The sequence below is a fragment of the Erinaceus europaeus genome, chromosome 11, assembly GCF_950295315.1.
Source record: "Erinaceus europaeus chromosome 11, mEriEur2.1, whole genome shotgun sequence".
In the NCBI taxonomy this organism is placed as follows: Eukaryota; Metazoa; Chordata; class Mammalia; order Eulipotyphla; family Erinaceidae; genus Erinaceus; species Erinaceus europaeus.
In genome coordinates this window covers 33231225-33255878 of record NC_080172.1, presented here as the reverse complement: position 1 = coordinate 33255878, position 24654 = coordinate 33231225, and the positions used below count along the sequence as shown (strand labels likewise).

Sequence of the window (24654 nt, the reverse complement as noted above, 5' to 3'; positions counted from 1 at the left end):
TGTCTGCCCAGGGAAGTCAGGCTGGCATCATGGTAGCATTTGCAACTTGGTGGCTGAAAAGCATTAAGATATAAGGTAGAACAAATTGTTTAATAATCAAGAACCTAAAGGTAAGAATATAGTAGATGAGACTTTGGGGTCTTTATGTTGGGAGGAGCTAGGAGGTGTAATATATATATATATATATATTAGAATTTTTAAAATTTTATTTACCCTTTTGTTGCCCTTGTTGTCTTTTTATTGTTGTTGTTATTGATGTCATCATTGTTAGATAGGACAGAGAGAAATGGAGAGAGGAGGGGAAGACAGAGAGGGAGAAAGAAAGAGAGACGCCTTCAGACTTGCTTTACCACCTGTGAAGGGACTCCCCTGCAGGTGGGGAGCCGGGGGCTGGAACCAGGATCCTTCCGCCGGTCTTTGTGCTTTGCGCCACGTATGCTTAACCCACTGCGCTACCACCTGACTCCTTATTTTAGGTATATTTTAAGGGGCCCATGCCCTTAACTAGTTTTGTTTTGGCTTGAGCTTGGTAGCTGACATGCAAGTGGGCTGAAAGTATTGTCTAAGAAGATGGTGTCAGAGTTGGGAATAGGACTCAAAAGCTGGATCAGGGCAGACAGTAGCTCCCAAATATGGGGAAAGTATATAAATACCACTAACTATAAATCCCATCAATCTAACCTAGACCCATGTCTGTCCATACTTTGCAAATGAGCCTGTGCAACTTCTGCATCCCCACTGGTCTGAACTCACATTCCATGGTTATAGCTAGGAACTTTTTAGGCTGCACTTATTTCAGGACCAATCTTTCTCGAGTAGCAGAGAATGTTGATCCAGCCTCCCTTCAGAGAGTGGGGCAGTTTCTATCACTGTTCTACATTGAGAGTAAGGTCCTGTAGAAGCTCTGTTGTACAAATTCTTACTCCTCTGCAAATACGTAGATTTGATTTTTTTTTTTAACTATAAGAGATAAGAGAAGAGGAATGGAAAATTTTTGTCTGATTGCTGAATCTTTACTACCTTAGAGTTCAGATCATCAATACTGTTTTAAGCTAGTTGTATTCACAAAAATGCTCAGTTACATTATAATTTTTAAGGTTTTATTAACTTGTAGAAATAATTATTTTAATAGCTCTATAGAGGAAAAATGTATCATTTTGAACACAAATGCAGTTTGTTTTTTATGTCATACCATGATTTATGGAGTATATTTACCTGACTCTGGATATAATTAAATTTCTGTAATATATATGTAATGTTTTATGGAAATGGCTGAAATGTTTACTTCTGTCTTGAAACTTGGAAACTTCATTCACTTTATGGAGAGTAGATTAGTCTTTCTTAAACTAAGTGTGCATCTAGTTAGATTTTGCCCTGCTTATATCTGTTTTTTTTTTTTCTTTGTTTATGTCCTCAATCTTTAGCTAAAGTATACAGTTCTAAGTATGGAAATTGGTCGTAAAACCTGACTTAAAGTTATACCTATCTTTGATTACTGGTGTTCTGGTAGGGACCCCACTAGGAGTCATTAAATAGTATTACTGGGAGGGTAAGACATCTGAATTCCAAAAAATATTCAGGATTATTAACCACCTATGCTTCTAGGTTTCTATCTTAAAAAACTGTTTTCTTGAGCAATTCAACTTTTGAAAACACAAATAGATTTAATTTTTTTTCTCAGCTGTAATTTTGCTTTTTAAACACATTTATTTTGGATAAAGTCAGAAATTGAGATGGAAGTGGGAAATAGAGAAGGAAAAAGATAGGCAGATAGCTGGTACTCTTCTTCACCACTTGTGAAGCTTCCCCACTCTAGATGGGAAAGAGGGGCTTAAACCTATGTCCTTGGGCACTGTAATGTGTGTGCTCTACCAGATGAGCCACTGCTTTACCCATTATTGCTTTTATAAAGAAAATCATGTAATTTCATCATGACTTCTGTTGTACACATACATATGCAAAACCTATTATTTGCTTTTTCTTGGGACAACTACTGTCCAGATTTGTTTCATTTAATGAAGTGTTCAAAATCCTTATAAGGTTAGCCAACTTTCAAGACAAGAGAGTAGGTTATTTTATCTCTTAGTTTTAAAATAGTTTACTTTTTTCCATTGGTAGTTCTTTCAATCCCTTCCTCTACTATCCTTCCATCTTTCTGTCTCTTGTCAGTGTGTCTCTTTTTTTCTCTTTTTCTTTCCTTTCTCCCCTCCCTCTCCCTCTTTCTCTCTTTTCCTTTCTCCTTCACACCCATTTTCTATCTGAGCCTCAAGCATGCGAAGTTGTTTTACTGCTCCCAGACTGACTTATTTATTTGAATGGGGAGACAGACAGAGACAGATACTCCCAAGACCACAGCTTTCCTTTAGACCTTGGTATTCTTATGTAAATACTTCACTGGAACCTGGGCTACGTGCATGGAAAGATGTGTAACTTACTGGATAAGCCAACCTTCCAGGCCCTAAAAGTGTTTTCTTTGTTTAGAGCGGCTAGACTTTTATGAAAGTAGGTAATTTTTTTTTCTAACTATCTTCATAGTATACGTTCTCAAGGATAATGATCTTAATTAGTATTCCACTTATATTTGCATCTGTAGACTTTAAGATATGTTTTAGGACCTCATTTTAATAGTTTGTACAGTATTGAACTAAACTATTTCTGTGCTACTAATTCTTCTGTCCTTGTCCCTGCAAAGGGAAAAAGTTGCCAGCATTTCTTTTAATACAGTGCCAGATAGAGATTGAAAATTAATAGCTGTTCACTCATATTTAGTTTCATTTTACCATTTTTTTCATCTATGTGATATTTTTCTGTACTTGTCACTTTGATATAAACATATTGAAAGAATGGGTATACATAGTCACTCTGTCATTAAGTCATTGAAAAGGAAATATAAAACTTGCTTTAAGAATTAAAATTCATCTCATGCCTGAGGCTCCACAAAGTCCCAGGTTCAATCCCCTGTACCACCATAAGCCAGAGCTGAGCAGTGCTCTGGTAAAACAAACAAAAAGAAAGAAAATTCTTTGTTTTCTGTAAAGAAATCAAAGATGATATTCTTGAAAAATATTTTGTGTCATGTTTACAAATAGCTACAAATAGAAATCTTGTCAAGAATATGATTAATTTACTGTGACACTTTTAAATATAGAAACTTTGACCTCTTAAAAAATAATAATATAGTTTAGGGGACAGGTAGTAATGCACTTGGTAAAGTATACACATTACCATGCATATAGGCCCAGGTTCAAGCCCCCGGTCCCCACCTGCAGGGGGAACACTTCACAAGTGGTAAAACAGGATTCGACTTCCGGAGGCGGAGCTACGAGCAGCAGATCGCTTTCTCTCCTCTCCTCTCCTCTCCTGGATCAACTAGGAATACCAAAGGAGACCACCCGGACCGAAACAAGACAGGACTAGAATGACCACAGAAACCCAGTAAATCACCCGTGAGTACAAACACGCGTGGCTGGTGACAGAGAGGAGAGGGGCCTAAGGAGAGATTAAGTGACTGCTAACAGTTCGACAGTTTGTCAGTGGAGACACCACCTCCAGTCTGCTCCACCAACAAGGGGACAGCTGAAGGGAGGAAAGGACTCCCCAGAGACTCACCAAGTACAACTCTGAGTCTCCATTGCTACTACCCTCAGAATCTGGAGCAGCAACAGGGAGGGACACCAGGGCACAGAGATCTAACCAGGAAACTCAGGAGAAGACCTATACCTCGGTGGCATAGCTGAAGGGCTGTGAAAGTCTCTTTGCATAACCACTGGATTATCTCTGCCACACCCTGCTTTATCTCTTGGTCAAGAGTCATTTATTAAGCCAAGAAGCCTATTGATAGTTTAAAAGCCCTCAGACTACCATAGCCTACAGGGGAAAAAAAAAAGGCTTTTACACCACTGAACTCCAACTCAGGGATTGAAAAAACTGTTAACTTATATAAAATGGTTAAAACAACAAGAAAAAATAATGGAGACTCGAACCAGGACAAGAGTCCAGCTAAAAGTCCTCCAGAGGGCGAAGCACAAAACAACGAGTTCAACATCCAAACATTAGCTAAGGAAATAATAACAGGAGTGAGTAAAGAATTTGAAAAAATTGTAATCAGAACTGCAGGAACAACAAATGAGAATATGGAAGAAAATTCTAATAATCGCAGGGTTATTAGAGAGCTGAAAGCTGAAATTGCTGAGCTAAGAAGGCAACTAGCTGAACAAGCTAAAACAGTATCAGAGCAGGGCAACAAAATAGATGAACTCCAGAAAGCAGTAGAGGGCAGAGAGAATAGAATCAATGAGGCTGAAGACAGAATTAGCAAGATTGAGGATGAATTAGAGACAACTAAAAAAGAAGTAAGAGATCTCAAAAAGAGATTAAGAGATGCTGAAAACAACAACAGAGTCCTATGGGATGACTTCAAAAGAAACAATATACGCATTATTGGCTTACCAGAGGAAGAAAGAGAAGGGGAGGAAGAAAGCGTTCTCCAGGCCATAATAGCTGAAAATTTCTCTAGTCTAGACAACACCAAAGACATAAAGATTCAAGAAGCCCAGAGGGTCCCAAACAGAATTAACCCAGAACTAAAGACACCAAGACATGTCATACTTAGATTGGAAAGGAATAAGGATAAAGAAAGGATCCTCAAGGCTGCAAGAGAAAAACAAAGAGTCACCTACAAAGGAAAACCCATAAGATTAGCAGCGGACTTCTCCATACAAACACTACAGGCCAGAAGAGAATGGCAAGATATCTATCGAGTGCTCAATGAGAAAGGCTTTCAGCCAAGAATACTATATCCTGCTAGATTGTCATTCAGACTAGATGGAAGCATCAAAACCTCAGACAAGCAACAGTTGAAGGAAGCAACCATCACCAAGCCTGCCTTGAAAGAAGTTCTGAAAGGTTTCCTATAAACAACCAGACCACCACAAATAGAACATATATCAAAACACTCTAAAACTCTACAAGAATGGCGTTAAAATATCTTCAATCTTTGATATCAATAAATGTGAATGGCCTGAATTCACCTATTAAAAGACACAGAGTAGGAAGATGGATCAGAAAACACAACCCAACAATATGTTGTCTACAGGAAACTCACCTAACGCAACAAGACAAACACAGACTTAAAGTGAAAGGATGGAAAACTATCATTCAAGCCAATGGCCCACAAAAAAGGGCAGGAACAGCTATTCTCATATCTGACATGATAGACTTTAAAATAGATAAGATTAAAAAAGATAGGAATGGACACTACTTAATGCTCAGAGGATCAGTCAATCAAGAGGACAAGTGGTAAAACAGTGCTGCGGGTGTCTCTCTTTCTCCCCCCCTTTCTATCCCCCTACCCTCTCAGTTTCTCTCTTACCTTGTCAAATAAAGTTTAAAAATATATAGTTTATATTTTCATAAGTGGAAAAAACATTTTAAATGAATTCATGACCCATTTCTTCACTGAAAGATCCTAAATGATCACTTAATCTCATCTGAAACATTATATTCTGTGGGATAAGCATTGCAGCTGGTAGCATTACTCTGAAATGTTTGACAGGAACTGAGCACCACCTTATTAAATTAGACCTGCAATGGGAATGTTAATAGGCAGCATATAATTACCAAACTTGGAATTAGACCAAAGAGTTAAGGTTAACTCCCTGCTCTTTTGAAATATACCCTGAGAACTTTAATAACTGTTTGAAGACAAGATTAGGAGCTTAAAAGAAGTCTGTATCCATGCCAGCACATTTTAACCTTAGGCCTAAATGTTCTGGATAGGCCTGCCATCTCCTGACCACTTCTGGTAACACTTGAGGTCTTCTTTCAGTTTTTTTCTATCCTTAGGCCTTAATTTTGCTTAAAATTAGGAAGAAACCACCACAACAAAAAAAACAGGCCTCACCAAAAGTGAAAATATAGTACAACTTTTATGACTGATAAAGTACAGAGGTTGAAAGGAACATGTTTAGTCTTCTGTTTGACTTCAGTTTGATATATTCAAAAAAGGATGTATTGAAATCCTCTTAAATATTAGACTTTGTTTAGTGTGCTTTCAGTGATAATGATCTTTGTTCCCTTGATGTCACCAGCCTTATGAGAAAGTCAAAGTCTAACAGATAATTATGAGTCTGAATTAAACTCCTCTCCCATATAGGTTAGCTGAGAATCATGAGGGAAGCACTTCTCTGATCTCCTAATATTTCAATAAAACAGATATCATCAGCCAAAACAAAATCTTTCAAGTACATGCTATTTTTTTCCAAGTTCATAGAACTTTAGGATGAGTGAGTTACAGATTTGCTTCTCAAGTATGGTTAGGAATTAGATTAATTTGATTTTAAAATAAATCTTTTGAGCAGAAGCAGCTCAAAAGATAATGATCTGGGCTTTATTTTCTTAATCATGCAGCTTTATGTATTTAATAAAATTTATATATCCCAAACTGCCTGTACTATGTACTGCATAAGTAGTTGTAGTATGTTACTATCCTTGAAAGTACAGAGAATTAAATATTTTAACATAATTATTTTTAATTATTTGTTTTGGATACAGACAGAGAAATTGAGAAGGGGGGGAGGAGAGACTCTTGAGACCTGCAGCACTATTTTACCATTCATGAATCTTCCCCCAGCAAGTGGAAACCAGGGTCTTGAACCTGGGTCCTTGTACACTGTAACGTGTGCACTTTGCCAGGTATGCCACAGCCTTACCCCTCTTAACATAATTTTTCAGTGAAATTCAATTAAAAAAAAAACTGTTTTGGATGTACTCAGTGCTGATCATTTAACAAAATTATGTGAAAATACACTTTTTCCTAGTATTATAATGTAATTGATGTTTTTATGGCTGTGATAAATACCAATAAAGACAGGTAAACCAGTTACTTGGGTGATTACAGTAAGATTATTTTTGACTACTTTTACTTACATACCTGAATTTTCCAGAATACATACTGGTTTTGTTTTGTTTTTAAAATATTCTCAACTACCTTGAAATATAACTCCTAGTACTATTTCTGTATTCTCTAACATTACTAGAGATCTCCTAACTTTCAGAACTAGTTAACAATACCAGTTTTCTAAATGGTTGTTCAGACAGTAAATATTTTAGGGTTTGTGAATTAAAAAAAAAAAATCAAGGCTGTTATGCCACTTCTTATATAACCAGTTAAAGTGCAAAGAAAACATTCTTAGCTTTCATGCCATTCCAAAACAGACAGGTGGACATACTTGACTCATGAGCCAGGGCAAATTTTGCTGACCTCTGATACAAAGAAAAGCTAAGGTGAAAGTTGATTGGGTAAAAGAGTAGATTAATATTACCACTCAGTAAGACGCATAAGAAAATGTAGAGTAGAATTCCTTTGGAGAACAAAGGAAATAGTGTGCTGGTAGGAAATTCAATTGAAATTAACAGCTTAAGTCATAAAATAAAACTTCCTTTATTGTCTAGTATTCTCAAAAAATGGTGCTTGACACTTTATGTGTAATATTTACTTAAAACCACTGTAGATCTGACAAGTAAATACCAATATCCTCATTTTCTACGAAAGGAAGAGTGAGCTTCAAGGAGTTAATTATACCTAAGCTTTTTTATTAGTAAATCCTTAGCCCCAACAGTTTAACCCAAATGTATGTGACTTCAAAGCTTGCTCTTGCCAATATATTCAGCCACGGGGCATTCAAGTGAGGCAGTCAAATATAGAATATTCAGCCAAAGTTGAAGACAGTACTTTATTCTTAGGTGAAAAAATTGCTTCTGGCTTTTTATTTTATAGAAAAAAAATACTGTTTTATATTCTTATATGATTAACTCTGAACCATTTTAGTATTTTTGAGCTACAAATCAGTAATGCACATTAAGTTTTAATTTTGCCTTAAGTCTAGAATGAACTGCTAGCAGGAAAGTGTTCATATATGTTACATCATTTTTTCCCTTTTTTTTTGCCACCAGGGTTATCACTGGGGATCAGTGCTTGCACTGTGAATCTACTGCTCTTGTGGCCATTTTTTCATTTTTTTTTTTTTATAGGACAGAGAGAAGTTGAGGAGAGAGAAAGACACCTGCAGACTTGCTTCACCACTTGTGAAGTGCCCCACTTCTTCTTCTAGCGTTTGCCCTTCTTCCGTAGCCAGTCAACAGCGTCAGGTTGAAAGCTGTCAGGAGCTGCTTGTTGCTGGCTTTGAAAGTGACTGGGATCCATGTGGATTCAGTCGGCTAGGAAGGATCGTCAGTTTCCCCAATGAATGGGTACTCACGGGATGTACCACGAGAAGGTCGATCCAATGCATCCCAGTGCCCCACTGAAGATGGGGAGCTGGGGGCATGAACTGGGATCCTTGAGCAGGTCCTTGTGCTTCATACTATAAGTGCTTACCCCAATGCACCATTGCCCAGCCCTTGATATATATATCCCCAGAGTACTACTCAGTTCTGGCTTATGTGGTGCAGAAGATTGAACCTGGGACTCTGGACCCTCAAGCATGAGAGTTTCTTTGCATAACCATTATGTTATCTGTCTCCACCCTGCTTTCTATCATTTTTAATCTCAAATGTGTATTAAATTCTGGAATATGGTTTAGAACATTAATTAGCATTTCTTTTTAAATAGACTGATATCACTGAGTCGGGTGGTAGCACAGTGGGATAAGCGCAGACGCAAAGCGCAAGGACCAGCGTAAGGATCCGGGTTTGAGCCTCCGGCTCCCCACCTGCAGGGGAGTCGCTTCACAAGCAGTGAAGGAAGTCTGCAGGTGTCTTATTTTTCTCTCCCCTTCTCTGTCTTCCCCTCCTCTCTCCATTTCTCTCTGTCCTATCCAACAACAATGACATCAATAACAACAATAATAACTACAACAATAAAACAAGGGCAACAAAAGGGAATAAATAAATGTTTTTTAAAAATCATATACCATTTAATTTTTTATCCTATATGCCATTATTTTCCAGATTGACTGAAATACAGTAAGTGATACACAAACAGTTGTCTTTAAGATTTATCATTATGTATTTTAATGGAAATTAGAAAAATATAGATAGCACATATAATCTGGGGCTTGTGGATATTATGAACTAATTAAATGTACTTAATTGAAAAATATTAAAATTTGCTAATTAGATACTATTATTATATTCACCTGATATGTTAGGTGATTGAATCAAAGAAGTTAAGATTATTTTACACAGCTAATAAGTTCAGTTATTTCCTGAATTCAAACTCCAGAAAACACTACTCCAGATAATATATTCTTGACTTTTGCACCATGGACTATTATTAGTGTTCATTTGTAGCAAAAATTGTGAGGGTAGTAGGCAGTTGGTTCAGTTTTGTGTAATATGGCTTTAGGAACAAAGAATTGTTGACTTTTTTTTTTGGAGTGTTTATTTTTTAATGTACCATTGATAAAAATTGAAATGAGAAGGTTGGTAAAGTGCACATTTTACCATGTGCAAAGAGCTCAGATTTGAACCCCTAGGGACCACATGATAATAATATACAAGCTTCATAACTGGTGGAGTAGTGCTGTGGTGTCTCTCCTTCTTTGACTCTTCTCTTTCACCCTTGCTCTAAAGGAACCAAAAAATAAATGAGGACAATAGTAAGAGTTCATTGTTGTGAAAGTTTCACAAAATCCTGGTGAAGTCATGGTAGCAAAAAAGAGAAGAAATTGAAGTAATAGTAATATTTAGAAAGTTTGGTTTGTTTGCTTGTTGAAGTGGTGGTTTTAAATTTTAAGAGTGTGCAATCTGATAGATCTAGGTTTTGGAAAAAAAAGCACTTGAAATCACAGTTCTGTAGGGGAGATAGAGATAGAGGCTATATGAGTCATTGTGCAAAAAGAACAGAAAGTTGGAAAGGACTTAAATGTGTACAGTCAAATATAGGTGTTTTCCAGCCTTAGAGCAGAGTAATAATATCTTTAGCATATTAGAAATCCAGAAAGGGGAATATGTGGCAAATTTTATTATTGAAAAGTTACTTTTGAAAAATAATTTTAAGACTTACTTTAAACTCTGTAAAATAATATTTTAACCTATGGTATAAGATATGTACCACCACCACCCCCCCGCCCACTCCAAACCCATTCAGATCTCTTTATTTGAGTAAGCAATGACTTTCAAGACAGCTGCCACAGGAGATGTTTCTCATTTCCCGTGAGAGTTATCTATGCCTCTCTCAGCTTAATTCACTTAACATGATTCCTTCAAGTTCTGTCCAGGATGCAGCATAAAAGATTTCATCATTTCTTAGAGCTGAGTAGTATCCCATTGTGTATATATGCTATGACTTTCTTAACCACTTGTCTGTCATTGGACATGTGAGTTATTTCCAAATTGGGGCTATTAGAAATAGCTCTGCCATGAACATAGATGTATAGAGATCTTGTTGGATATGTGTGTGTCTCTGTTCTTTAAATAAATCCTTAGTAAAGGAGTTAACTGTATCAAGTGGTAGTCCATTTCTAATGTTCTAAGGAATCTCCAGTTTTCCTTTCCACAAGGATTGAACCAGTTTACAATCCCACCAACAGTATAGAAGAGTTCCTTCCCCCCCACATACTTGCCAGCACTTATTCTATCCTTTTTTTAAAATTATTTATTTATTTTCCCTTTTGTTGCCCTTGTTTATTATTGTTGCTGTTATTGCTGTCATCGTTGTTGGATAGGACATAGAGAAATGGAGAGGAGGGGAAGACAGAGGGGGAGAGAAAGACAGACACCTGCAGACCTGCTTCACTGCCTTTGAAGTGACTCCCCTGCAGGTGGGAAGCCGGGGGCTTGAACCGGGATCCTTAACTGGTCCTTGCGCTTTGCGCCACATACACTTAACCCACTGTGCTACTGCCCAACTCCCTATTCTATCCTTTTTAATATATGACATCCTCATAGATTTAAAGTGGTATCTCCTTATCTTTATTTGCATTTCTCTAGTCAGTGACTTGAGCATTTTTTTTCATTTCTGTTGGACAGTGGTTCTCTAAGAGTAATTAATTGTAATGAAATTAACAAGAGTTAAATTTAACCAAAGTGGTTTTCTGGGAGAAAAATATTACCAGTTTTTTTTTTTTTTTTTTTTTTTTGCTATTACATGTACCTCCTAGTTTCTAATTTAAATATTCTCCTCCTGATTTGAAATTTGTTTTGTCACAGTCCTAGCTTAGGACTTTAATAAAATTTTGTCAGTGTTACATTTAAGTCTTTTGTGAAAAGAAGAGGGGAAAACCTGAGCTTTTTAAATATGTTAATGAATTTTTATTTCTTAGAGGATTTGCTATTGTCAGTATGAACTTAGAATGTCATCTTAAGTCTAATCAAATGAAAAATCTATTTCTAGTGGTCTGGGAGGTGGCGCAGCGATAGTGCTTTGGACTCTCAAGCATGAGGTCCTGAGTTTGATCCCTGGCAGCACATGTGCCAGAGTGATGTCAGCTTCTCTCTCTTCTCCTATCTTTCTCATAAATAAAATCTTTTTTTTTTAAAAATCTATTATTACTTATTTCAGGTAGTATTTAATTTATTATTGCCATCCTTAGATTTTTACTTTGCTATGCCTAGTATATGAATAGCCTATAGTTATGGTGGAATTATTAATTTTAGTGAAAAAATAATAAATAGGCACATTCTATAGTTTACTGTGTGCTTTTATTTGACAGACATATTCTACTGAATATAATTCTGTTTATTTTTGAAATATTAAAATTTGAATTAACACTTAAAAAAACATGCTCAGCACTCCAAGTAATGTAAATAGTTGAATATTTAATAGCAGCTTATTTTGTTTATGTTCTGAATTTGTAGTTCAGAATGCAGTGATGGGGAATGGTCTGCTTCTTTGCCTCGTCGATTCTCTGGTACAGAAAGAGATCAGTCCTCAAGTGATGAAAGTTGGGAGACTCTGCCAGGAAAAGATGAAAATGAACCAGAACTACCGAGTGATAACAGTGGGCGTGGAGAAAACCAAGAATTAACTCTTCAGGAAGGGTAAGTTTAACATTAAGATTTATTTTTAAAAAGAATGTTATGTTTAACATTCAGATGTTAGGAATGCTATTAACTGCACTTATAAATACCATGTAAAACCAATAGGATCTATGGATTTCTTTTTCTATGCTTTGGTATTTCATAAAGATCAATTAAATTGAAAATAAGTAGTGGTAATTTCAGGTTATCTGAAGATATAGTAAATATTTCTGCTTTGCTTTATTAAAGGAAATGTGGACTTTTAAGAGGTCATTTTGAATGGTTAGGTATGGCTAAATTAGAGCTGCCTTTCTGTATAGTGGATATAATGGCAGAGGAAAAGTCAAACTTTATTGTGAAAGACCACACATAAATGCTTTGGCTTTATGTTCCAGTCTCTGTTGTTACCTATTCAACTCAATCATCACAATACAAAAGTAATCATAGATAATATGTAAATGAATGTGTAGCTATTTTTCAACAGCATTTTCTTTTTACCTAAGATAGGTAGTGATCTAGAAATAACTTTGGGTCATAATTTATCAACTCTTTTTGTTTTTCTTGATTTTTTTTTTTTTTTTTTAAAGCAGAGCACTGCTCAGCTCTGGCTTATGGTGGTGTGGGGGACTGAACCTGGATTTTGAAGCCTCAGGCATGAGAGTGTCTTTGTGTAACCATCATGCTATCTACATCCTAGGTTTTATCAACTCTTAATCTAGTATATTCTCCAGTAAAATTGGTTTCTGAGTTCTGGGTTGATTTAGTGTGCATACATACACACATTTAGGAAAATATCACTTAGGAAGTTGTTATTACTTTATAAGCTTTAGTAAGAAAGTCATTGGAATTTTATTTAAGTCTTTCCAACACTAGTAGATATAATGACAGTGATTTTTTACATTTTTGAGCTAAATAGTATAAAAAATTACTGTTAGTAGATTTCCTAATATTCAGCTGGCATTGCTTTACAGCTGGCATTGCTTTACATGAACCCAGCACAATCATAGTTTGCTATATTTAAGCCTCTGTTTTCTGTTTCTTAACACACACACATGTGTTTTTGTTTTTTGCTCTGGCTTGTGGTGTGGAGGGAGTGCACCTGGGATTTTGGAGCCTCAAGTACAAGAGTCTCTTTGCATAAACATTATGCTGTCTACCCCCTCTCAGTTTCTTAACATATTACATGGGACTTTTATATTGAGGACTTTTAAGTACAAGCTATCTCTAGTGTTATGTCACTATAATAGTTTAAGACTTGCTTTGTGAAAAGAATAAATACACTTTTTAAAATTCTTTTTTGTAATTTTGTTCTTTTCAATACCTTATGTATCTTTAAAAACTTACATAGCTTGTTAAGTATTCCTTTAAGATGTGTTAGTATTTATTTATCTTGAAGTACTCATTTTACTTAAAAATTTAAATTTTTAAAAAATATAAAAATCTATCACCCTTTTTGAGACAGCACACACCCTTGTCTTCACCCCTACTCTCTCAGGTAGATATTTTAGTATTTGTATGTGAAATCTTCTAGGATGTGTTTTTATTGTGAGGGAGTATATCTGTATAATAATTTTTCATGTTAATTATAAATTTTAGTTTTTCATGAGATACGGTTTGGGAAAAAGCAAGAAATAAAAGTTTCCAGTTTGAGATTAGTTCTCTAAGAAAAGCTGAGAGTAAGATCAGTAGAATATTTGTTAAGTGGTCTGGGAGGTGGAACAGTGGATAAAGTATTGGATTCCTAAGCATGAGGTCCTGAGTTCAGTCCCTGGCAACACATGTACCAAAGTTATAGCTGGTTGTTTCTCTCTCTCCTCTTTCTCATTAATAAATAAATTTTAAAAATCTTGAAAAAAATTTGTAAAGAAAGGAATTTGCAAATATGATTGTGTTTGACAGTATTGGTATGTCAATTTAACAGGTTTTTTTTTCTGATGTTACTTTCTGTCACTCTTAATCACTATTACTTAGTTTACTTTGAGTATTACTAAATATTTCAGATGTAATTTGTGGCAGTAATTATTCAATCAGAAATGATTTATGAAGTGTTTACTATGTGCTGTACTTGATCCTGGGATAATACCAGTGATTAAGATAAATTAAGATTCCCTTGTGAAGCTTACATTGTGGTAGAAGAGCTTCCTAATAAACAAAATACAAACAAGATGAATTACAAACTGATTATTACCATGAAGGGAATAATACTGTTGATAGAAATTAACTGATGGGGGCTTATATTAATTGCAGTGATTTCTCTTAGAATTAAAATATTAGTGATTTAATAATGATTGATAAGATTACAGGGGTATAGTTCCAAACCGTACCTACCACCTAGGTTCTGTGTGCCCCCCCCCTCCACCCCCAACCCCACTTTCATAGTCCTCACAATCTTAGAGACAGTTTTACTACCCCCTCCGCCCACTTACAAGTTCAAGTGTCTTAATCGTCTATACCCTGCAAATGAACAAAACTGTCCAGTAGTTGCCTTTCGAGACCTCCTTAACTTCAGTAAGCATAATCACCGTCAGTTCCATCTAGTCTCTTGTGTGTATGTATATATATATATATATGGATTAGATTTGAGAAATAACTTTTGAAACAACAACAACAAAAAGAAAGGGTAAAAGAATAATTGAAGAGTAAAGAGACTGGCATGTATGAAGATGGAGGGTCTGAAACAAATGATTGAAGAGTGCCTTAAGATGAGATGGACAGAGTATGGCACCAAAGTAAGAAAGCAGAAGTATACTAGAGTTTGCAGTGAGTACCTCCCTAATACTTCCTCTCCACATAAAAAAAAAATAAATAAATAAAATAAATAAAAAAGATGAGATGGACAGAATTTTTTTTAAGTGATCATTATAGCTTTTTTGTGATTAAATTTGAAAAGGACCAGAGTAAAACAGCAGATTTTAACAACTCATGAAAGCATGATTTATTGAACACCTCTTCCTGTGGAATGCACAAATAAAAAGTGAATATATGCTAAATGCAAAGCACAGATTAAAACTTTTCAGAGAATCAGTATTCTGTAGAATATCCTTTGGCCACAGTGGAATTGATAATAAAATATGTATTGAGAAAAATATCCATATGTTTTATTTTGCCATCTTAAGTAGACCAGAAAAGAAATCATAATAGAAGTTCTTAGTTTGCAGTTCAACAATAGAAAAAATACCCCAAATCAAAACTTGTGAGATACAGTGGCGTTTAGAGAGAAACTTAACATCATAAATGCTTATGTAGAAAAAGACTGAATGTGGAGAAACTGCATTTAATTTGGAATATAAAGAGAATACAATAGTAACAATAAATAGAAATTAGAGTTAGGAAATATGAAAGCCAAAATTAAAGAATCAGTAAATAGTTACAATAGAGAGGACAAAATTAGGATTTGATACCTTGAATGACTAAGAAAAATGGGCAAGCTACTTGAGTATGAAGAGTCAGGGAAGTGGTGCAGAAATTGCATGCAGGAGGTCCCAAGATTAATGTTTGACCACCGGGAGTCCAGCAGTAGTGCAGCGGGTTAATCACAGGTGGCACAAAGCACAAGGACCAACATAAGGATCCCTGTTCGAGCCCCCTGCTCCCCACCTGCAGTGGAGTCACTTCACAAGCGGTGAAGCAAGTCTGCAGGTGTCTATCTTTCTCTCCCTCTCTATGTCTCCCCCTCCTCTCTCCATTTATCTCTGTCCTATCCAACAATGATGACATCAATAACAACAACAATAATAACTACAACAGTAAAAAAAGGGGGGGGCAACAAAAGGGAAAATAAACAAATATTTTTAAAAAGTTAAAAAAAATATATTTGACCACCACATATGCCACAGGAACAGGTGCTGACCCTCTTTCTGTATTTTATTAAAAAGTAATTAAATATTATAATGATCATACTGACATAAATACTGTTATAGTTGCAAATACTATATAGATTAAGAGAGTACCATTACATTTTGTACCAGAAAAAAAATGTAGTCATGATTTTGAAAACTTAAATTGACAAATTCCTATAAAAATAGAATTCACCAAAAGTTACACAAAACATACATTGTATAATTATTACTGATTACTGAAATACTAAAATTATATAATTATTACTGATAGGAAATCAGTGATTTAAAAATCTTTCCTTGCAGAAAAACAGTTTTGTTAGTTTTATACTTAAGTTCTCTTAAACTAAATCTTTGATTGTATCTTACTATACTCGTAGAATAACAACAACAACAAAAAGAACTGGGTTAAGGGCACATAGTAAGAAGGACAAGGACCCATGTAAGGTTCCTTGTTTGAGCCCCCAGCTCCCCACCTACAGGGGGGTCACTTCACAAGCTTTGAAGCAGGTCTTCAGGAGTCTGTGTCTCTCTGTCTGTCTCTGTCTCTCTCTCTCTTTCTCTCTCTCCTCCCACCCCTTCCTCTCTAAATTTATCTGTCTTATCCAATAAAATGGAATAGTGGCTACCAGGAGCAGTGGATTCATAGTACAGAAGCCAAGCCCTAGTGATAACCCTGGAAGCAAAAAAAGAACTATTTCTCCAGATCATAAAGGCCAATATAGCTTAGTATAAAGACTATATGAAAAAACCAGTGAAATAGCTTCTTTGAATGGATAATGTTGTAATTTGCTATGTGGACAACCCCAAGGTTCAGGCTTGGCCTCTAGCATATTAAGGAAGTTTTCATGCTATATTTTTTTCCACAAGCTCTCTGGTCTCTAGTTGTCTCTTTTATTTTATTTTTTAATAAAAAAGACTTCATTTGTTTATTTATTTATTTATTTGTTTAATGGAAGAGATACAGAAAGAAAGACACCAGAGCAAGAGAGACCAGAACATAAAAGTCATAACATAACCATTCTGCTATTTCCCTAGTGGACTTGTCTGAAAAAAAAAACTATATGAAAAAAATGGTAAGTCCATTTTATTTATTAAAATTCATATCAAGGAAGCCAGTCTCAGAAAGTTATCTTATCTCTCAGAAAAAAAAAATACTAAAACAGAGTATTTCAATCATGAGAGCACATCTGGGATTTCTGTAAAAGATCACTATCTGAAGGTTGGTGATTGTGCAGGGACAGCAGATGCAGAAAGGGAAGGAGAGAAAGACTCAAGCAGAAATGCAGCACTGCAGTGCCCCATAGGTGTCATATTTGTAGTTGTTTTAAGTCCGTCTTGTAGATTTAAAGACCAAGTGATTTTAAACTAAGAGATTGGGTCTGCTGTCTAGAGCTGTAGAAGACACAGGCTTCTGAGTGAGCACCAGAGGGACATTAAGGGGAAAATGGAACCTTTGTGGAAGCAAGGAAGCCAGCCAAACTAAGGTGTCCTCGCTGCCATAGAAATTAATGAATAGAGGGAGTCGGGCGGTGGCGCAGTGGGTTAAGCGCACGTGGCACAAAGCGCAGGGACCGGCGTAAGGATCCCAGTTCGAGCCCCCGGCTCCCCACCTGCAGGGGAGTCGCTTCACAGGCGGTGAAGCAGGTCTGCAGGTGTCTGTCTTTCTCTCCCCTCTCTCTCTGTCTTCCCCTCCTCTCTCCATTTCTCTCTGTCCTATCCCAACAACAAAGCAACGTCAACAATGGCAATAATAACCGCAATGAGGCTGCAACAACTAGGGCAACAAAAAGGGGAAAAAATGGCCTCCAGGAGCGGTGGATTCATGGTGCAGACACCGAGCCAGCAATAACCCTGGAGGAAAAAAAAAAAAAAGAAATTGATGAATAGTGACTTTGACCTCATAGCAAAGCTCCCACTTTCAGGAATTAGCCTGAGAAGAGGAGGAGGTCTGAGGTCCTCCCACTTCCTTATTCTGTCCAGACTAGAGCTCTGTTTAAGAGACATCAGGCACCAAATACTACCTCTCTTCTTCAGAACTCCCCCACCTCACCTGCATTTACAAAGGAGAACCCTGCACCACTTGCTATCTAACAGAAACTAAAATAGTTGGGTAAAGCTAGGAGATGCAGATCCTTAGAGAGATTAATGAAACAATTTAAGAAATACTTTGTAGGAAATTTGAAGAAATACAGATCTCTTGATTTAATATGGAGAAATGGATTACAAAAGAAATCTTCAATGATTTACTTAATAGAAAACATAAGAACAGAGCTGCTAGATGTGACAGACACTGAATGAATTCCAGTCTCAAATAGCAAGTTAAGAAAATAGTCTTACCCATTTAGAGGAGAGGACATCAGGAATAAAAGACAAACTGACTACACTCTTTGATTTCAAAGTAAAAGAAAACATCTAGGAAAAAAAATGAGGCAACTCTTCAAGAGGTTGAAGTCTACATTAGAAAAGCAAATATGAATCATAGAGTTTTCAGAAGGAGAGGTGTTGTTTTCAACGGGCTAGCTTCACGGGCGGGTAACAGACGACCAGGGACTCATGGTTGAGCTGTAGGCAGTAGAGATTAGGTTGGGATTGGCGAATGCAGTATCACTTGGTATGACTTGAGAGAAGCATGCAGGAGAGTGAGCTCTACCCCAGAGGTTACAGGACTGGGGGAAATAGAGGCTTTAAAGAGGAAGCGGGAGGTTCCTAATGTCTTAGGGTTTAAGAAGATAATAGATTGTTATTGATATTATTTATACATTATTTGGCAATTGGGTTAACTTTGAAAAATCCCTTTGTTAGGATTTGCTATATCATATACAACATCATGATATTTTATGTCCTTTGTCATCATTTGTATATAGTCATGCCACCGGTTGCTTCTCTTCTCCCTGGACTAAGCTTTTAAGAGAGTCAACATATCAAAGACTCAGCCTATGTATTAAAAAGACTCAGTCTGGGAGTCGGGCTGTAGCGCAGCGGGTTAAGCGCAGGTGGCGCAAAGCACAAAGACCGGCATAAGGATCCCGGTTCGAACCCCGGCTCCCCACCTGCAGGGGAGTCGCTTCACAGGCGGTGAAGCAGGTCGGCAGGTGTCCATCTTTCTCTCCTCCTCTCTGTCTTCCCCTCCTCTCTCCATTTCTCTCTGTCCTATCCAACAACGACAACAACAATAATAACTACAACAATAAAACAACAAGGGCAACAAAAGGGAATAAATAAATAAATATTAAAAAAAAAAGACTCAGTCTGTGCTTGAAAAAGTTTGAGACATTCAATCAGTTTTTCCCCTCTCATATTACTTAGTAATTTATATGACTACAAATTAGTAGGAGTGTACATAAACACCATTCCCACTACCAAAAGACTGTGTCCCATCCCAACCCCTCCCTTTCCTCCCCCCACTCCCCACCCCATGAAGCTGAAGATCCACCCTCACCCTCAACCCAGGGTTTTTACTTTGGTGCCCTACTCCAAATTTAGTCATATCCTGCTTTGGGTTTTCCTTTCTGTTCTTCTTTCTAAACTTTGTTTATGAGTGGGATCATCTCATACTGGTCTTTATCTTTCTGACTTAACTCACTTATCATAATTCCTTTTAGTCCCATCCAAGTTGAGTCAGAGAAGGTGGGTTCATTGTTCTTAATAGCTGGATAATATTCCATTGTGTATATATACCACAACTTTATCAACCACTCAGGAATTACTGGGTCATATGGAAGGTCCATGTCTAGCCTTGTGAGAGTTCTCCAGACTGCTCTCCACAGAGGCTGGACCAGTTTACATTCCCACCAGCAGTGAAGAAGGGTCCTTCTGTCCCCACAGCCTCTCCAACATTTGTTGTTGCTGTCCTTTTTGATGTATGCCATTCTCACAGGAGTGAGGTGGTATGTCAATGTTTTTATTTCAGTGTTGTATTTCACTGACAATCAGTGACCTGGAGCAATTTTTCATATGTTTGTTAGCCTTTTGGATCTCTTCTGAAGTGAATATTTTGTTCATATCCTCTGCCTATTTTTGGATGGGGTCATTTGCTTTTCTCGTGCTAAATTTGCTGAACTCTTTGTATATTTTGGTGATTAGTCTTGTCTGATGTATGGCATGTAAAGATCTTCTCCCATTCTGTGAGGGGTCTCTTGTTTGTGTGATAGTTTCTTTGGCTGTGAAGAAGCTTCTCAGTATGATGTAGTCCCACTGGCTAGTTTCTGCTTAATCTTCCTTGCAGTTGGGTTTGTTTCATCAAATATAACCTTGAGGTTTAGGTGGGAAAGTGTTCCACCAATGTTTTCCTCTAAGTATTTGATAGTTTCTAGTCTGACATAGTTTCTAGTCTTGATCCATTTGGAGTTGATTTTTGTTTCTGATGAAATAAGGTGGTTCAGTTTCATTCTTCTGCATGTTTCAACTCAGTTTTCCCAGCACCATTTATTGAAGAGAGCATCCTTCCTCCACTTAATACATTGGGCTCCCTTATCAAAGATTAAATGTCCATAAGTGTGGGGGTTTAGTTCTGGGCTTTCAGTTCTGTTCCACTGGTCTGATAGCCTATTTTTGTTCCAGTACCAGGTTGTTTTGATGATGATGGCCTTATACTATAGTTTGAGATCTGGGAGTGTGATGCCTCCATTTCTGTTTCTTTTCCTCAAGATTGTTTTAACAATTCTAAGTGTTTTCTGGTTCCAGATAAATGATTGTAGTTTTTGTTCTATTCTCTTAAAGAAGCTTGTTGGAACTTTGATGGGTATCACATTAAATTTGTATATGGCTCTCAGGAGAATATTCATTTTGATATTTATTCTTCCAATCCATGAGCATGGGGTGTCTTTCCATTTCTTGGTATAAGTTCTGTTTCCTTGAATAGTGACTCATAGTTTTCAGTATGTATACAAGTCTTTCACTTCTTTGGTCAGCTTTATTCCTAGGCATTTTATTGATTTTGCTGCAACAGTGATTGCAGCTGGGAGTGATTTCTGGATGTCTTCTTCAGATTTAGTGTTTGCATAATGAAATGCCACTGATTTCTGTACACTGATTTTGTAGCCTGACACCTTGCTATATTGCCTAATAACTTCCAGTAGTTTTCTGCTGGATTCTTTAGGTTTTTCTATGTATACTATCATATCATCTGCAAATCGTGAGAGCTTGACTTCTTCCCTTCCAATCTGTATTCCTTTGATTTCTTTCTCTTGACTGATTGCTATGGCAAGAATTTCCAATACTGTGTTGAAAAGTATTGGTGATAGTGGACAGCCCTATCTAGCCCCCGTTCTGAGGGGGAATGCTTTCAAGCTTCTGTCCATTGAGTATGATGTTGGCTGTAGGTTTGCTATATATGGACTCCACTATCTTGAGGAATTTCCCAGCTATTCTCATTTTTTGTAGTGTTTTGAGCATGAATGGGTGTTGGATTTTGTCAAAGGCTTTCTCTGCATCTATTGAGATAGTCATGTGGTTTTTGGCTTTGCTTTTATTGATGTGGTGAATGATATTGATAGACTCACGTATTTTAAACCAGCCTTGCATTCCTGGGATAAATCCTAACGTGGTTTATCCTTGAGTATGTGCTGTGTGGATTTGAAAAGAATGTTTATTCCAGTTTTTTAGGGTGAAGAACTCTGAAAATGTCCAGCAGGTTTAGTCTATCCATCCCTTCATTTAATTCTCTTGTTTCTTTGTTGATTCTCTTTGTTGATCTAAATGTGAGAGTGGGGTGTTAAAATCTCCCACTATTATTGTATTAGTATTGATGTATTTTTGTAGTTCTTTCAGTAGGTGTTTGATGTATTTATATGGTCCCTCATTGGGTGCATAGATGTTAATAATTGTTAAAACTTCTTGGTTGATTGATCCTCTAATCATTATGTAATGGTCTTGCCTGTCTTTTATTACTTTATTTAATTTAAAGTCTATTGTGTGAGAGATGAGAATGGCTGTCCCTGCCCTTTTTTGTGGTCGATTAGCCTGTATGATAGTTTTCCATTCTTTCACTTTAAATCTGTGTTTGTCTTGGTGGGTCAGATGAGATTCTTGCAAGCAGCATATGGTTGGGTTGTGTTTTCTGATCCATCCTCCCACCTGTGCCTTTTAATGGGTGAGTTTAGGCTATTGGCATTTATTGATATTATGGATTTAATGTATTTTAGTGCCATTATTCAACACTTTTTAAATTTTCTCTGATATATGGCAAGTAGTATGGTGATGTTCTTATTTATAAGAGGTCTTTTAGAACCTCTTTCTAGGCAGGCTTGGTGATGGTTGCCTCCTTTAACTGTTGTCTGTCTGAGAAGGTTTTGATCTCTCCATCTAGTTTGAATGAAAGTCTAGCAGAATAGATTATCTTTGGTTGAAACCCTTTTTCATTCAGGGCTCGATAGATATCTTGCCATTCTCTTCTGGCTTTTAGAGTTTGAGTGGAGAAGTCTGCTGATAATCTTACGGTTTTTCCCCTGCATGTGACTTTTTGTTTTTCTCTCGTACCCTTTAGGATCCTTTCCTTATCCTTACTTCTTTTCATTATAACTATGATGGGTCTTTTGTGTCTTCAGGTCTGGGTTGATTCTGTTTGGAACTCTCTGGGCCTCTTCAATCTTAATGTCCTTTCTGTTGTTCAGGTCTGGGAAGTTTTCTTTTACTATTTTTCTAGAATGTTTACTTCCCCTTCCTCTTCTTTCTTATACGAATGTTACTTCTTTTGAGATCATCCCATGTGTCTCTCAATCTCTTTTTGAGCTCTTTTACCTCTTTCTTAGTTTTCTCTAGCTCATCCTCTGTCTGGCTAATTCTGTTTTCTGCTTCTGTTAGTTTGATTTCCCTTCCCTCAGCTTCTTTCTTCAGTTCAGTTATAGTATTAGCTTGTTCTGCTAACTGACCTTTTAGTTCAGCTATTTCAGCTTTCAGTTCTCTAGTTACCTCAAGGTTGCTAGTATTTTCCTTGAGGGTCTCATCTGTTGTTTGCCTAATTCTCATAGCCCTTTCCTCCATAATTGTCTTCATTTCTGTGATTATTATGTTTACTATTGCTTGCATACTTTTCTTATCTATGGTTACTTCTGACTCATTTGGAGTTTCTTCTGGGCTCATGTCTTGATTCATTGTGGTAGCAGGTTTTTTTTGCTCTTGGTTTAATCATTATCTTTATTGATGTGTTTTTTATTTTCCTGTTCTGTTGTTCTTCAGTTGTTGTGTTTTGAGTACAAGCCAAGCTGTACTAAATACCTTTATGACAAATGCAGTCACCAACCTCAGAAATTACAATAGTATCTGAAGCAAGGATTGATGCAGTTTAACCAATACCAGTTAGCCAAACAACACCTCCAGTCCAAGAAAAAATAGCACCCAAATCCAAATGAAAAAGAAAAAGAAAGGAGAAAAGGGAAATCAAGAATAGATAATTATGCAAATCTACTGTTCACTGTAAATTCTAGGTATAGCAAGAGGAGAAAGGGAAGTATATTAGAGAGATAGGCACAGATAGTACACTCTCAGTCAGATTTCTTCACAAACTTGTATCAGTGAATTCAGAAAGCAAAAGAAGGAGGAAGAAAAGAGAAAAAAAGCAGTGAAAGGAAAGAATTGTTTTTTTTTTTTTAATTAGCTAGGAGGACCGTAAAAGGATAGTGGAGGGAAGAGGTAGAGTGAAACAAGTTCCTCTTGTTGGATAGGACAGCGAGTCACCTAACAATGGGAAGAACAACAACAGTTAATTTTGGTCAACCTGAAGAAGGAGGGAGGGAAAAGGGACACGTGTATATATAATAGTAATAATAAAATAGAATAGAGTAAAAACCCTAGCAGTCAGCCTGAGCAAAGACAGCCGATTGTAAGAAGTATCTGAAGAAAGAAAGAAAGAAAGAAAGAAAGAAAGAAAGAAAGAAAGAAAGAAAGAAAGAAAGAAACCTCCAGGTAGTCTTTTGGGAGCAGGGGTGAGGCTCTGATTGGTCAGATATTTTGTCATTCAAATAGAACTCCAGCCACTTAGAAAAAATGATGCTCCTGCTGAGCCAAGAATCTTGGTAAAGAAAATAGCTCAGCGGGAAGCCTGCTAGGAGAAGCTGTCTAGTCCCTGCTGGTTCTGGGTTGTGGGGGAGGGGTGAGCTTCAAAAATAATCAAAAGATTTCCTTTCTTTTTCCTCCTGGCCTCCATTTTCTACCCCAAAAGTGAGCTATAGGACCCCTCCTTGGTGTCACACTTAGGACCCCTTATTCACCCTCCTGCTGATGACCCAGCATCCTACCGTATCCAGAGAATCCTAGGTCGCAAGCCACTGCTTGTTGCAGCTCATGCCAGCAGCTGCCTCCAAGTTGTTATCTTGGCTCCGCCCCTCCTCTACTTCTTTTTCAGTGATGCTTTTTCTAATGTTTTAATAGTTCATACTTTATTGGCCATGTTCTAACATGGATTAGATTCATTTTGCAGTATTGTATTATGTTTTATCCACTTTGCAGGAATGTTCTAGTTTATTCTCAAATTGGAGATTGCTGCTTTTTTTTCTTACAATACATAGTATTTTGAGAGCTTTACAGTATATATCACTTGCATTCCTCTGAAAGATGGCTATAGGGTGGTTTTGCTCATGTGCAGTATAGAAACACATGGATTTGTGAATAAGAAAAATAATCATATTATCACTTTCATTTTGTGAACACTAAAATGGTTAACATTGGGGGGACCAGGGAGAGCATGGAGTGGGGTTACCAGGTGGCACAGAACTGTGGTGATGGGTGCAGTGAGGAATTATACCCCTACTGTAATCTTATAGTCTTAAAAACCATTATTAGATTACTAATAAAAATAAGTTAACAAGTGCATGTCAGACTCTTAAACAAATTATTGAAAATATTATTTGGTAAGTTA

At 36.8% G+C, this 24654-nt stretch overlaps 1 protein-coding gene across 1 annotated transcript in view; it reads left to right on the top strand.

Moving 5' to 3' along the window:
• Window positions 1–24654, top strand: part of PJA2 (praja ring finger ubiquitin ligase 2) — a 65562-nt gene that overhangs the window by 24303 nt on the left and 16605 nt on the right. The window contains exon 5 of the mRNA XM_060201254.1: window positions 11800–11982. Within this exon, the coding sequence (XP_060057237.1) occupies window positions 11800–11982 (183 nt within the window). The remainder of the gene's footprint in view (window positions 1–11799; window positions 11983–24654) is intronic.